The sequence below is a fragment of the Cucurbita pepo genome, chromosome LG15 (assembly GCF_002806865.2).
Source record: "Cucurbita pepo subsp. pepo cultivar mu-cu-16 chromosome LG15, ASM280686v2, whole genome shotgun sequence".
Classification (NCBI taxonomy): domain Eukaryota; kingdom Viridiplantae; phylum Streptophyta; class Magnoliopsida; order Cucurbitales; family Cucurbitaceae; genus Cucurbita; species Cucurbita pepo.
The window spans coordinates 1,491,562-1,507,428 of NC_036652.1; the positions used below are offsets into that span (position 1 = coordinate 1,491,562).

The 15,867-nt window shown below is 36.2% G+C and overlaps 3 protein-coding genes across 4 annotated transcripts in view; 2 read left to right on the forward strand and 1 right to left on the reverse strand.

Annotated features, from left to right (window-relative positions):
* Positions 1 to 2,153, forward strand: part of LOC111776281 (DEAD-box ATP-dependent RNA helicase 5-like) — a 6,893-nt gene extending 4,740 nt beyond the window's left edge. For both annotated transcript variants that reach the window (XM_023655693.1, XM_023655694.1), the window contains exons 11-13: positions 873 to 1,037; positions 1,143 to 1,235; positions 1,873 to 2,153. In XM_023655693.1, the coding sequence (XP_023511461.1) occupies positions 873 to 1,037; positions 1,143 to 1,235; positions 1,873 to 1,968 (354 nt within the window). In that variant the 3' untranslated portion in view covers positions 1,969 to 2,153. The remainder of the gene's footprint in view (positions 1 to 872; positions 1,038 to 1,142; positions 1,236 to 1,872) is intronic.
* Positions 2,154 to 2,389: 236 nt separating this feature from the next.
* On the reverse strand, positions 2,390 to 10,212 carry LOC111811167. Its single transcript, XM_023697916.1, has 12 exons — positions 9,799 to 10,212; positions 9,073 to 9,111; positions 8,496 to 8,614; positions 7,976 to 8,031; positions 7,511 to 7,863; positions 6,877 to 6,945; positions 6,124 to 6,206; positions 5,173 to 5,514; positions 4,997 to 5,103; positions 3,999 to 4,156; positions 3,149 to 3,342; positions 2,390 to 3,037 (listed from the first exon to the last, which is right to left on the reverse strand). Exons 1-12 carry the CDS (start codon positions 10,171 to 10,173, stop codon positions 2,770 to 2,772), a joined length of 2,163 nt encoding a protein of 720 aa, XP_023553684.1. The 5' UTR covers positions 10,174 to 10,212; the 3' UTR covers positions 2,390 to 2,769.
* A 2,699-nt stretch (positions 10,213 to 12,911) lies between these two features.
* LOC111811418 (pentatricopeptide repeat-containing protein At1g31920) lies at positions 12,912 to 15,139 on the forward strand. The gene has a single exon (XM_023698256.1). The coding sequence runs from the start codon at positions 13,259 to 13,261 to the stop codon at positions 15,074 to 15,076; it is 1,818 nt and encodes a 605-aa protein (XP_023554024.1). The 5' UTR covers positions 12,912 to 13,258; the 3' UTR covers positions 15,077 to 15,139.
* The last annotated feature ends 728 nt before the right edge of the window (positions 15,140 to 15,867 follow it).

The following is a 15,867-nucleotide window of genomic DNA, read 5'->3' on the forward strand; positions in this document are numbered from 1 at the left end:
ACCTTTTTGATAAGGCAATCCTAATCCTCAATCCAACAATCCAAGATTTTAGCAAGAGCCCTTGAATTAAAGAAATCAATACCTCTTTATACATGATTCGGATCAACCAAGAGATAAGGCTAGAATTAGATTACCTCTTAAGATCAAAGATCCCAAGATTTGGAGCCTTGTTCTAAATTGAGTTACTCCATCTAACTTGATCCACCACCTGAATTGCTTGAAATTTTAACTTTTCACTAAAAAAAAATCTGTATTTATAATCTCTCCATAAAAAAAAAAAAAACTTTCAACTCTTCAAATGCCTACTAAAGAAGTTAGAGACAATAATTTACTCCCACCTCCTTTAAATCTAAAAAAAAAAAAAAGTTATAGCCACTATGATAAGGAACTTTCCACCCTTTTCCAATTCCAAGAAATTATAAAATTAAAATAATAAATTTTTCTAATGCAATTTATAGCAACTTCATCCGCTACTTCAACCATTTAAATATTCACTTCTGAAGCTCCAAAGGGTCCTTTATCAGTCGAATCAACTTGTAAGACATGAAATAATGGTTGAACAAAGCCTATCCAATTTTGTAGATGCATAATATTGTTGAATCTTCTTGATCTTGGATCGTGTAATAGGTCCATTTTGATATCTTGCAACACATTACGCACAGCCGCTAAAGCACATTACGCACAGCCGCAAAAGCCAAATGGTGAAGTACCTGCTGTTTGTAATGTATAGTGTGACAGTAGAAGTATATTTTTCATGCTACACTGCTTTCTGTTGTGGTAGGAATATTCAATGCCTGTACAAATATAAATTTCATGTTTATTTTAATAGTTAATTATGGGTTGCTAAAATGTATATTTTCTTGTAATTATAGATAGCTACTGATGTAGCCGCTCGAGGTTTGGATATTCCGGATGTAGAAGTAGTAATAAACTATAGCTTTCCTCTCACAACGGAAGATTATGTCCATAGAATTGGGAGGACTGGACGGGCTGGTAAAAAGGGTGTTGCTCACACATTCTTCATGCAACAAAACAAGGTTATCTTCGCTATATATATTATATAATATTACGCCCCTTTTTAAATGGAATAAAACAATTTGGCCTATTCAAATCCCTTTAACCTGTGTTGCCTTTCTTTTTAGGGACTTGCTGGGGAGCTGGTAAATGTTCTCCGTGAAGCTAAGCAAGTTGTACCTGATGCACTTCTGAAATTCGGTACTCATGTGAAGAAAAAGGTACATTATTCTTGTCTGTGAACTCAAATCAAGTATCCTGTTCACCGTTTTTGTTGGGTTAAACTATTTTTTTTTTTTCATGTACTTTGGATAGTCTAAATTGAGTCCCCTTTAACTTCGATACTTTTTATAATTCAGTTGAAAAGTAAATAGTTTTATTGAACATAAATTTTGATATTGTATAATCGCTTAATTTCTAGAGGACTTATTATACATATAATTTTAAGTTAGAAAGATTTATTAGATACTTTTGACACGAAATTTGTAATTTAACCCTTTTTTCGTTAATATGGGGTTGATTGTTGGAGTAGGTAGATCTTTTTTGTAAGATTTGCATGTTAAAATGTGTCACTGTCTGCTCATGGTTGCATTTTTCAAATGATTTTGATATCGGCAACTGTTCGTTTTAGTGATTTTCTAAACATGTGGAGCGGCATGTTCTCTCATATGTATGTATGTATATCTATATATCTATATATATCTATGTATATCTATGTATATCTATGTATCTATATATATCTATGTATATCTATGTATATCTATGTATCTATATATATCTATATATATATACATATATATAGTAACGATAAGCTTGTACAGAACATTAATTAATGGAGATGTTAATGCTTCGCTGCAGGAATCCAAGCTCTATGGAGCGCACTTCAAGGAGATTACGGCAGATGCCCCCAAGTCCACGAAGATTACATTCAATGATTCCGACGATGAAGACTGATTAGCAAAATAGCTTTTGTTTTTGGTTGTTTTTTTTTCTTAAAATTTATAATTGAAAAGTATGCATTTTCTATTTAATTACAAAAATTTTGATATTGTGAGCTTCGTTAATGTATTGATCAATGAGGTTCGGAAGAAAATAGTGATGAATGATTAATGCAATTCTATGCCATTTCAGTTTTGGGGAATTTGTTGATCAACTAAAGTGCAATAAATACAATGCCAGTCCATTGAAAATCAATTTAGGTGATTTATAATTAAACTCAAAATCACTTGCAAAAGATTTAAAGAAATTTCTTGATGAAGAGCCTAAATTATTGATTTCATGTCCAAAATGAATTTTGCTGTGATAGCCACGGTCGTATTGTTGAAAAGGAATATTCTTAGGCTAAAAGCAATGCCTTCAAAAGCATGTGACAACCATTTCTCAGTAATTTCTTTCACCTGAAGTGAAGCAGATGATAATCCTCTATATTCCGAAAACACTGGCAACAAAATAATTACTCCCACATGAGCCTTGAGAATCGACAAGAATCTTTCGAAAAAACAAATCTCTCTAGCAAAAACGAAATTCGTCAAAGAGAGAAAAAACCAGATACAAGCAAGCGACCAACCAATTCCAATGATTGCAGCCAAGTTACGGTGCCCGACGCAGAGAAAGCGCTCCATATTTCTACCTTTTTTTCTTTTCTTTTTGAAGAATATACACAATGCTTAAAACTACAAAACTTCCCAACTATGCTAATGGGATGACAAAACTTCAAACCAATGAGGGAGTGTTCTTCCAAGCATGAAAAGTGGTTTATAGTATTATGCTGTTTCCCAAATATGTAAGAACTCTTTTGCGAAATACCTGGGCCAAGTCCACAACTTCAGATTCCCTCATCTTTCTTTTCTTGCCGTCAAACTGGCAATTTCTGTTGTTTTTCCTGGACAGCTTGTTCGTTACATCAATGGTGAGGCTGGCCATATCTCTGCTGCTTGTCAACACACGCAAGACCGTGGCCGAGTATACCGAATGAGATGCAAGCCTATTTAGTAGTATAAGCACTTCCCGTAAAAGCAAGGCCCTGGGTAATGACATTCCAAGAAAAATATGCATGATTTTTATTGAGAAGAATATGAAACGAGGAAAGGAAAAGTTGTGTAGTCTTCAAGGAATTGTGGAACTCATCAATTACCTTTCCTCGAGAGTTTCTACTGCCTCTGAAACTCTTTTTTCTTGTTCAACTTCTGAAACCACAACTTGAAGAATCAACGAGAGAAAATTTGAGTTCTTATGTAGCGTGTTGCTTACGAGAATTTCGAAGCCCGCTTTCCCGGACGATGACAGAAATGCGAGCAAAAGCACGGTGTTTCTTCGAAGTTTCAACTCCTGCAAGAACACGGTATAATACCTTACATCAAAGACGTGGATGAATTATAAAATTTACAACAATTTGAATTAGATGGAACAATAAATTTAGACTGTCTAGCCCTGATGACATACAGTCGATAATGGGGCACGTCTCCAAACATCGACCCTCCTGGCTACGAAGCAGGAATAGTAAAAATTGAATTGAAACAGGTTAGAAACTAGAGAAGGTCTCCTGTCTCTAAACAGAAGAGATTTCTTCTATTCACAAAAGTCTCTGTGAGATCCCACATCGATTGCGGAGGAGAATGAAACATTCTTTACTAGGGTATGAAAACCTTTCCCTAGTAGAAGCGTTTTAAAAACCTTGAGGAAAAGCCCAAAAAGGACAATATCTGCTAGCGGTGGGCTTGGGCCGTTACAGTCTTACAATTGAAAATTCCACCAGTTGCCTCCTTTTAACACTCGCCCACAATAATTTTCTCATCAACCTCCTCAATTTCATGGCAAGAGAAACCGAACACTAAAGCTAAGTGGTAAGGTTCCAAATCTCAAGTTTCTTGAGTACCAACATCACATGATCAAGTGATAGTCCTCAATTTTTTACTATTCATTATGATTGGGTGGAGTATTGAAAAGAAGAGAGGAGGCGATGAAAGATCCCTAATGATGCTTACCTGAATACCATTTCCAAGACATGTAAGACAATCTGCCAAGCCATGAAGGATGGTTCTGAATTTCTGGAAACCTCCTGCACATCTAACATTTTCCTCTGCAGCATCAGCAGCTTCTGCTTCTTTGCAACCAGAACAGAATGCAACAAAAAACGTGGGACCTAAATTAAAGCAAACATTATTAGAATGTGAAGGACATAAACAGAAAATTCAGTTCAAGTAAATACTGCAATAAGACCTACGATTAAAAGTTCAAAAAATAAAAAAAAAAATAAAAAATAAAAAATAAAAAAGGAAAGAGGCTACAAGCAGCCTTCTAAAGTCAGCCGTAATGCTTAGAGGTGCCCAGGTTTTGGCGCTAACTACGACCAGAATGCAAGCATTTACAGTTTCTCGTTTGAATAATTCGAAACAGACACCAGATCCAGTTCCAAAGTTCCGTGGCATTCATTCAATCTACGAATATGTCAAGAGAAGACTAAAAGGAACCAATAACCTGTTAGGAACCACGACCCTCTGCAATGGTATGATATTGTCCACTTTGAGTATAAGCTCTCATGGCTTTGCTTTTAGTTTCCCAAAATGTCTCATACCAATGGAGATGTATTCCTTACTTATAAACCCATGATCATCCCCCTTAATTAACCAATGTGGGACTCTCTCCCAATAATTCTCAACAATCCTCCCCTCGAACAAAGTACACTATATAGCCTCTCTTTAGGCCTATGTAGCCCTCGAATAACCTTCCCTTAATAGACGCTCGACATAATCTCAACAATCCTCAACATAACATGTATCCACTAAATAAAAAATTCATCCAAAATTTAACGTATGAATGAAATACACTCAGAAATTTGAAGTCTAGAAGAATGAAAAGAAAAGAATTTTCCCTAATTTAAAACTTAAATAATTTTTAAGCAGAATTATCATAACCTTGCAAAGTCAAAAAAGAAAAAAAAAAATATATTTTAAGACAATGAACTGAAATTATTAAGCCTTACAGTTTAGTATCAGGAATAGAAGGCGCACAGCATGCTTTTGTATAGCTGAACCGGATTCCTTTCTGATGAACTCCACTACACTATCAAACAGAAGTGCCTGACCAAATCTGTAACAGTAATGTGAGTCGTTTTTGATTTGAAACATTGAAATATAGACTAAAAAAGCACAAACTTACTTCTCCCTCTCCATATAAGTATTATTTCTCATCAGAATCAAATTCATGACCGAAACCGCCTCAAGTCTCGCACATTCTGCACTATGTGTTTTAGCAACCCGATGCATCATCTCGAAGAAAGATACCCAGTTTACTCGAGGAACTAAATTTATATTCTTATTCAAGTTTCTGTTCTTGAAAAGCAATTCAGCACCAGGGAATCCCATGCCAGCTGGAGAACAGTGGCCAGTAGATGTCTCGTCCATGTTCAGCAAAGAAAATTCTTCACCTTCTGCACTATGTGATCCATAAGAATCCACAACATTGTTCCTAGGGCCAAGTCCCCCAATCATGACTGTTTTCCTGAGCAGATTGCACTGGAAAGATCAAATCAGAGTTCATAAGAACCAAAAGAAACAAGGAAGTTCTTAACACTGAACACTACAGCATCACTCAAGAAGGATTTGATCCTAAATGATATTAAGGAAATCAGAAGAGTAACTATCGGAAACAATAGAAACATATGTAGACATGCATTAAATTGATTGACGCCACCAACCAATATATATGAGTCAGAGTTGACTTCAATTTTTTCAACTACCAACTAAATACTATAAAAATTAACATGGAGTTCAAATATGCCAGAAATACAAATTCATCTAAGTTCAGTGCCATCATTGATAGTACAGGCAAACTCCCAGCTCAGCCAAAAAGAAATGTGGTGGTACATAGAATTACTTGACAAACATCTATGGACAACACTTTAAATTTTTGTCTGACTTCTTTTTCTAAATAATCAATCCGCAAGGAACCTCGGGAGTAGAATAACGTCAAAATATTAATACTTGATTGGCAAGCAATTTGGAATTACGCTGGAAAATTTGGCAGTAGAAAATTTCTTCTCCCACATTATTATAATAAGCTTCTAGGGATTTAAAATATTTATCTGTTGCAAAGTAGAATGCACTGTACCTTCTTTCTGATTTCCTCTCCAACCACATCAGGCGCTTCAGAAACATATGCAATATGTGCAGAGACCTATGAACTATCGCAACCTGCATCCAAAGTTAAAGGAACAAAATTTTCAAACAGAGAAGGAATAGTGCAGCAAGAATAAATGTTTTTTGTTAAAATGGACAACCGAACTTCCACATCAAGAAATATTGATGCCTGACAAACTTTACTTTTTTTTTTTCTTGATGAATATACTTACAAACTTAGAAAATGTGACGTAACCATACCACAATGCATAACAACGTTCAAATTTACCGTATTAATTAATAGTGATCATAAACAGCCTATTCAGAAACATGATCAACAATGCATAAACAGGGAAACCACAAGACATTCCCTGCCTAGTAGCGGATATAATCGAATTGATCATAATTATCAAAAATCTTCCCAGGGTTAATCAGTGGATTGAGGCTCCTTCCCCCTCTAGTATTTTCCTTGATAATAGATTTTTGTTTCTTGTGAAGGATAGAGAGAGGAAGAGAAAAAGGGGGAAAAAGGATCATTGCTGCGACCTAACTAACTTGGGCATGGGTCTGCTAGCCATTCCTCTCCTTTATTGGTGCGAGTGTTCTTCACCGCCATACATATGTTTAAACTTTTGAAATCCACACTTGATGATTTTGTTAGTCCTAATGCAGATTCAAAAGTAACCAAATCTGAACTTTATTTCAATTTGTTCGTGTAACCAGGAAAACTTCAACTCTTACTCACGTTGTCAAGATTACAGAGATCAATCAACGGGGTAAACAATGCCTCCATCTTGACTATTCCATTACTTACCTACAACCAACAAACATATGGAAAATAATTATAGAAACTTATTAAAAGAACAGCGAATGTGACTACTTAAAGACAATAACAAATATAACATCAGGTTTGGAAATGAATTGCTAAATAAAATTATAGCAAAAAGCAAGTCAATTAGAAAAATGAAGAATAAAAAATAAAAGATGCAGAGGCGCCTCCGTTCTCAGAAGTTTCTAAATTGATAATTATGAACTTCAATAGTCCAAAAAATTCGAAGTTATCCTCCACTTACTAAATATTTATCTGTCATTTTACAGATTGAAAAAAAAGCTAGTACATATGAATTAACTGCTCTCTTGGTACTTTTACTACAAAAATGACGTTGTTCTGCCAGTTCTCCCAGTCCTCGAGACACCACGTTGAAAGCTTGGAAACAATAATTCCTACTTTGAGCTACCCTCAGTAACATGATAACAATCCATTTCTTGATGATCACAAAAACTTGGTGGCAAAAAAAAAACCACATACCATATTTAATAAAGAAGAAGTTTGGATTTTCTATGGAGCTACAGAAAAGTGATAAAATCTGTCAGGATACCTTGGTCAAGGTGGTGTAGAGGTTAGATACTTTTATAGATTCCGGTCCATGAAGAAACTGCAGAGGATGCTTTAAAGCTACATCAGAAGAGTTAACACCAGCCAATGAATTCACAGAGAATTTAGGGGATAACTCTGTGCCGATGCACTGAAAAAGCACATGAAAATCTCTTTCACATGAAAAAAGCAATTCTGAAACCAAACTTTGTCCCATCTTAAAGTCCTTTTCAGGAACCCAGAAGACTTGCAACTTCTTGGAGAGCTTGTCAAAAGCAGGTGAATCATCGTTAGCTCTCTCACCAACAGAATTATGGGTTTTTTCTCCCTGTTCATTGGCTTTACTCCTTGAAGTAACTTGTAGATGCGAAAAAAGTAAGATAATGAAAAAAATTAGTTAGTATGCACCATAAAATTAACGGGAAATGATATTTAGCTCATCCTTATAACTACTCAGTATGAGGGCCACCAGAATTATCTTCACTCTTGATGCCAGGATGCCCACCATCTTTCCCTGCCACTCTCCTGAATTATTGATGATGAAGGATAAGAATTAACTATAAACTTCAGAAGATAAATGCACAAAAGAAACTATAATTCATTCCAGGTCTCAACTTAATGAACAGCAAGGTAAGGTTGGCGAAGCAAGACATTCCAGAAAAGTAAATTCAATTAGGCACAACAAGTATTCTACAATATAATTAGAGAACGAGCACATGTACAAATGTATCATGGCCACCTCGTATATAGTTCCCAAGATATTTGCTCCAAGTATGATGCTTCATTTGTATGAGTAAAATTAAGAAACCAAATTTGATGATTTTTTTACAGAAAGTGGGAAGAGCTTATTGACAATCGTTCTATACTTGATGGATGGGTTGGTGATTGTTGATATTTGAACCGTTGGGTTGTCTAACCAAATAGAGACTATAGGCAAACTGCAGCCCAAAACTGTTAACATTTTCCGAAAAAATGAAAACATTACTCACAAATCTGTAATTTCTGGACCATGATGGGCAATATATTGCTTATCTTTATTGGAAAAGACAACATTAAGCTGCTCCTCTTTTTTGTCTCTTTTCTTCCTGAGTTCAACACACTCTTGTTCCTGTAACCAAGTTCTTTTAGTTAGACAAAACCTGAAATTCTAAGTACATATCATTGTTACAAAGGGAATAGTTGGCACTTTAACTACTTAATAAATAAGTTTCACCAAAACTATATAACGNATCCACTAAAGATTGTCCTAAGCTGAAAATATGCAAGAAAAAAAACAATCTATTCACAAGAAAATCATGCAAACGGCAACCAGTCCATTAGTGATCAATTGTTTGAAATTACAAGATAAAATCACAAATGGAACAGCTTGTCTCTAAACATAATGGAACGGCTCGCTATAAACATCGTTAATTAATTTTTCTTTTCATCAAGAAAGAAGGAATAAAATCAAGCATAGTTTTTCTTAAGAAGAATTAAAAAAGACAACGAGAAATGGTCATTCTATTATTGCATACATACAATAGAATACAAGAAATAATAACAATAAGCAATTAAAAATGAACATACCAAGTTCTTAAGTTGCTTTGAGACGCGCCCTAGCTCCCTCTGTCACCAATCACCACAAACCAACAAAACTTGCGATAAACATAAAAAAAAAAAAAAAAAAAAAAACCCTCTTCTCATTATGCACACGATTATACAAATACCTCGATAAAACTTCATAAGTAATTAAGGCTTTATTATTACCAACATTAGAAATGAAAATTCTGACCACCACTAGAATAAAAGATAAAAGCAAAATAAATTTCAAATGTTCTTTAAGGAAACAAGGCCTTGTGATATTAAAATGTCTAACATTCGCATCAATCAAACGAACTTAATACGAGAGAAATCTTCATATGAGAAAATTTCAAATAATTCCTCGCAATAACTGTCGTGTTTGATTGAGGAAAGAATGCGAAACTGAAAAGGATAACTGATCAAATGCAATGCTCCAATGCAGTACAAAAACTCGCCACGCATAAGCACTAACTCAGAGAACTAGGAACGCAGAGAGATCTGATAAACTAATTCAAGTATATCTCATATACTCTTACAGCATTCTCTACATCTCCTTCTGGTAGAAAAAGACGCCGAACTTTTCAGACATTTAGAGCAGAACTAAACAAAGAAAATGCAACTCAGACGATTCAATACCTAGCTCTCATCTTCCAAGCACTCCCTTCAAAAACTACACCACAATAAATTAACATAAGAAATATAATGCAGATAGCCTCGAACACTTCCACTAACCTTCAAATTAGAAATTTCAAGTTCTTTTGCAGCATCGGGGCAAGGCAAGCACGGAGCCAGCGCCGAGGAAGAAGGACCGCATTCGCCCAAGCCAATGGGAGAGCGAATAGCGTGAGACCGTAAGCCAGCGGCTCTCTGAGAGAGTTCTCGCGGAGGCGAATAACTAATGGGACGGTCATGAGACACTTCCACCAAATGCAGCGGTTCCGGTTCCGGTTCCGGTTCCGGCGGCGGCGGCGGGCAATAGGTAGAAGAAGAACACTGAATCGGATTCGGATTGTTGGCGGTGGAGGAGATGGCAAGCTCTTCGACTTGGATGAGCTGGTCCAAGAAATCAGCGTCCCAATCTTCGAACCCTTCGTCTTCGCTCCGCATTCTCAGATTTTGGTGCCTTCACTTCAAAAATGCCAAGGAAAGTGAAGCTCCTTAAATATATGACCTCCCGCCTTGTGTATAAAGGCTGATGGACGGTTCACTTATTTTATTTTCTTTTCAAAAAATTTAATTTTATTNATATAATATAATATATATATATATATATATATATATATATATATATATATATATATATATATATATATATTATTTATTTATTTTAGAGAAATAGATAATTATTATTATTATTATTTAGAGAAATAATAATACATCTTTTTATTTTAGAGAAATAATAATAATTTTCTTTTTCGTTTTTTTTTTTTTTGTTAAAACTTAATTTTGGTCTCTCATTTGAATCTCAATTCATTTTAATTTTTTAAAATTTTTAATTTTAGTTTGTGTATTTTTAATAAATTCTAAAATTAGTTTTTATAATTGTTTGAAGTAAAATTTTTAAAATATCAATAATTGCATCCATTGAACAAAAGACAAAACGTTGATATATACGGCTATTTTTTTTTAGTTTATTATTATATACATTATTAAAAAAACAAATATATTATACTATTAGAATGTTTTTGTTTTGTTTGACATTTATTTAAAAATGTTACGAATATTTAATATTTATAATCGAGGCGAGTGATATATAAATGTTTGTAAATATTTTATATTTGAATTTTATGAAATTTTAGTTATTAATGTAAGTTATATTATAGATAAGTATAATTTTTCAAATAAAAATAAATAAACAATTGAACAACGCAACTTGAAAATAGAAGGTTAGGTTGAATTGGGTTGTGAACTTTATTTGGATTACTTGGTTCACGAACACAACTAACCCAAAATTTCGGGTTGGTCTAAAATTTTTTTTACAACACAACCCAATTCAACTCATTTGGCTCATAATCAACAAGCATGAACACGTTATACTTATTACCGCTAAACCTTATTGAGACATTTTTTTGTCGGGTTTTCTCATTTGATAACTACCACTNTTTTTTTTTTTTTTTTTTTTTTTTTTTTTTTTTTTAATATAAAATTGGTTCCTTTTGTTAGGCCCATGGACAGTGGCAGCCCAATCTTAAGTCGTCATATTCCTCGGTTCCTGGGTTGGGTTGGGTCGGGTCTTGAGACATAAACCCAGTCAAATTGTTCGAGTTGTAAAGTTTTTTCAACCTAAATAATCATCAATAAATAATGAATTCAATCCCATCCAACCATAAATTTTTTGGTTGGTTAGTTTAATTGTTCGAGTAATTTATTTAAATTTTTATTTTTAATAAAAGTAAAATGTTAGTTAGTAACCCTCTATCTATTTATTCTATTTATTAGAATTCAATATCAATGTATATTTTAAAAAATTATAAATATATTTAAGAAAGGTGCGGGAAGATAAATAATAAAAAATAATTATGAAATTAAATAAAAATATATGTAATTATATCATAAGAAAAAAATACATTTTAATAATCAACCATAAATTTGAGTTCGTTAAATCATTCTTAAAGTTTTCTGCACACAACCAACTTGCTTTTACACTAGGTTAAGTTATTCGACTCGACCTTGTCTCTACTTGGGCCAAGATCTCTCAATGCAACATCGCATCTCATCTTGTTATCTTGGTCCTCAATCGATATGGTTCATATGTCTTAACGTCATCCCAAGTCTCAGAGTGTCGTTGGTTATCACAACTCATTCAAACATGCTATCAAGAACGGGCCCACGTGTCGCTCCATCCATCAATTCGGGTTCTATCGAGGCATTGGCCCTTCCGAGCCCATGCCATGTCATTTACGGATACCGTACCGGATAGTGGGTGCATATATCAACCTCCGACACGCGGGCTGGAGCGCAATACCGGCACACCTGTGCCGCCTAGTACGGTCCTTGAAAAATCCATTTAAAAAGAAGTCGCCCGAGACGCTCGTTTCAGCACGCTCACCCTCACTGTGACACACGCATGTGCCACATGGTAGCTCGCTTAGGCCACAATGCCCAGGGGTGGTGGAGAGCTAACATCATGTCTCCCCTTTATATACATTTTGAGCCATTTTGAATACTCCACGCATAGACGTGATTTTGGCGAACGGTCATACGGTGTCATAGAGCGTTCGTCCAGGGTCCGATTGACACCAAATTTGGCGAGCATTCATATTTCATATGGACGGATTTTAACTCCAGAACCGCATGCCCAAATTCCTTATAAAACCCCGACTTTCGAGGTTAAGACTCGATACCCTACTCGACCCTTCAACAAGCCTATCTTTACCACTCTTGTATTCGATGTCTCTGTCTTGCTTATGCATCGACTTGTCTTCAATGCCCACTTTGTGTGGGCACTTGTCTAGGCCCTCGCGTGGCCGGATGGGCGCCACTTAAAGGTCACCGCTTCTCTTATCGCAACATAAGGGTCACAACCTACTCTCTCCATAGTTAGGTTAGGTTGTGACACGTTCCTGCAAAAAGAAAAAAAAAAAACAAACAAATAAATAAAATCTCCTCCATATCTAATTTTAAAAATGCATTTTTTTTTTCTTTTTTGCTTCCATATTTAAATGGAGAAGCATAAATAAATAATAATAGAGGTCCTTGAACCACCCATAAAGCAAAGGCCCCACGCCACATGAATCCAATAATATATAAAGCTGACCCACTTGCTGACTTGGCAAAATATAAGAGGCTGAAATAGAAGAGAAATATCCCAAAAAGGCCAACCCCTTCCAACACATTATCCTATCCACAATCCCCAATCTCCCATAATCTCCCACTTCCATCTTCTTCTGGCTCAAATTCTCTCTTCATATCTCATGGATGAGATTCACAGCCCCCAATTCTCTCCTCTCACTACTCAAACAAACAAGCTCTACCCTTTACTCAAATCCCATCAAGACTTCCGAAACTATCAAATTCCGAGTTAAACAAAGCTTGTTTCCATCGGTTTCGACGTCTCTCGACGCACACGAGAGACGGTTAGCCTTGTCCGTAGGCACCTATTATGATTCCGGAGTCTTTTCAGAGAATGGTAAGCATAGCATTTATTTTGCAGCGCCTTTGTGTAGATTTCTAAGATGGTGAGGACAAGAGGATGATGGGGACATCAGTCCTTAACCACAACCATCATTTATTGCCCTCTAAAGACATACAACAAAGTTTAGATTTGAGTTTGAAGCAGAAGGAGCAGGAATGTTTGTGCCTTCTAAAGAAATGCAAGAGCTTAGAAGAATTCAAACAAGTTCATGTTCAAATTCTGAAGTTGGGTCTTTTCTGGGATTCTTTCTGCTCAAGCAGTCTTTTGAGCACTTGTGCGCTCTCAGATTGGAGCAGCATGGACTATGCCTGCTCCATTTTCCAACAGCTAGATGAACCTACCACATTTCATTTCAACACAATGATCAAAGGCTATGTTAACAACATGAACTTTGAGAGTGCTCTAAATCTGTATGCCGATATGTTTCAAAGAGAAGTAGAACCCGACAACTTCACGTACCCGGTAGTTCTCAAGGCTTGTGCTCGGTTAGCAGCGATCGAGGAAGGGATGCAGATTCATGGTCATGTATTCAAGCTAGGTTTGGAAGATGATCTATTTGTACAGAATAGCTTAATCAATATGTATGGGAAATGTGGGGATATCGAACTGTCTTGTGCTGTTTTTCGACGTATGGAGGAAAAGAGTGTGGCTTCTTGGAGTGCTATAATTTCAGCTCATGCTCGTGTTGGATTGTGGCGGGAATGTTTGATGTTGTTTGAGGATATGAGTACAGAAGGATGTTGGAGGGCTGAGGAAAGTATATTAGTCAGTGTGGTCTCTGCTTGCACCCATTTGGGTGCTCTTCATTTAGGAAGATGTGCCCATGGTGCTCTATTGAGAAACATAACTGAACTAAATGTTGCGGTTAGGACTTCCTTAATGGATATGTATGTGAAATGTGGGTCGCTTCAGAAAGGATTATGTCTCTTCCAGAACATGACCAAAAGGAATCAACTATCCTATAGTGTCATAATCTCAGGGCTTGGCTTACATGGACATGGTAGACAAGCTCTAAGAATCTTCTCAGAAATGGTTGAAGAAGGCTTAGAGCCTGATGATGTTATCTATGTTGGTGTGCTTAGCGCTTGTAGTCATTCCGGCCTTGTCGAAGAAGGTCTTGATCTCTTCAATAGGATGAAGAACGAGTGCGGGATTAAACCAACAATGCAGCATTATGGCTGCGTGGTAGACCTGATGGGACGAGCTGGTTTGCTTGAAGAAGCATTTGAGCTTGTGAAAGGTATGCCTATAAAAGCAAACGATATAATTTGGCGGAGTATTCTAAGTGCTTGTAAGATTCATGACAACTTAAAGCTTGGTGAGGTAGCTGCAGAGAATCTATTTCGATCGTCTTCGCATAATCCTAGCGATTACCTAGTTTTGTCTAATATGTATGCAAGAGCTCAACAATGGGAGAATGTAGCTAAGATCAGGACAAAAATGTTCGATGATGGCTTTGTCCAGACACCAGGGTATAGCTTGGTGGAGGTGAAAAGGAAGGTATACCAATTTGTTTCACAGGATAAATCGAACTGCAAATCGGGTAAAATCTACGAGATGATTCATCAGATGGAATGGCAATTGAGATTTGAAGGCTATATGGCAGATACATCACAGGTTATGCTTAACGTAGATGAAGAAGAAAAGAGAGAGAGATTGAAAGGTCATAGCCAGAAGTTGGCTATAGCTTTTGCGCTCATTCATACTTCACAGGGATCTGCAATAAGGATAACTAGAAACCTGAGAATGTGTACTGACTGTCATACATACACTAAACTGATTTCAATGATCTATGAACGAGAAATTACTGTAAGAGACCGGAATCGGTTCCACCGTTTTAAAGATGGAAACTGCTCGTGTAGGGATTACTGGTGAATCACTGAACTGTTCAACTATGATTTATGGGAGAAAAACTTTCCCATATATTTTTATTTTGAATCTCTAGAATGTCTCAGCAGCTAGTGTTAGGAATCACGGCTCTCTACAATGGTATGATATTGTCCACTTTGAGCATAAGCTCTCGTAGTTTTGCTTTGAGCTTCCCAAAAGGCCTCGTACCAATGAAGATGTATTCCTTACTTACAAACCTATGATCATTCCCTAAATCAGCCAATGTGGGACTCCCTCCCAACAATCTTCCCCTCAAACAAAGTACACCATAGAGCCTCCCCGGAGGTCGATGTAGCCCTCGACAGTCTCCCCTTAATCGAGACTCGACTCTTTCTCTAGAGCCCTCGAACAAAGTACACCCTTTGTTCGACACATGAGTCACTTTTGACTAGACCTTCGAGGCTAGCAATTTATTTGTTCAACACTTGAGGATTTGATTGATATGGCTTAACTAAGGGCATGATTCTGATACCATGTTAGGAATCACAGATCTCCACAATGGTATAATATTGTCCACTTTGAGCATAAGCTCTCATGGCTTTGCTTTGGGCTTCCCCAAAGGGCCTCATACCAATAGATATATTTCTTACTTATAAACCCATGATCATTCCGTAAATTAGCCAATGTGAGACTCATTCCCAACAATCCTTGACCGTTAGCACCTAGGGAGGAAGAAATGGTAGGAAGCAAATAATAGACAGATGGATGACATTAACAAGATGATACCTAATTTTGCTTCTGAATGACACCAAAACAGGTATGCTACCGCCCTGTAT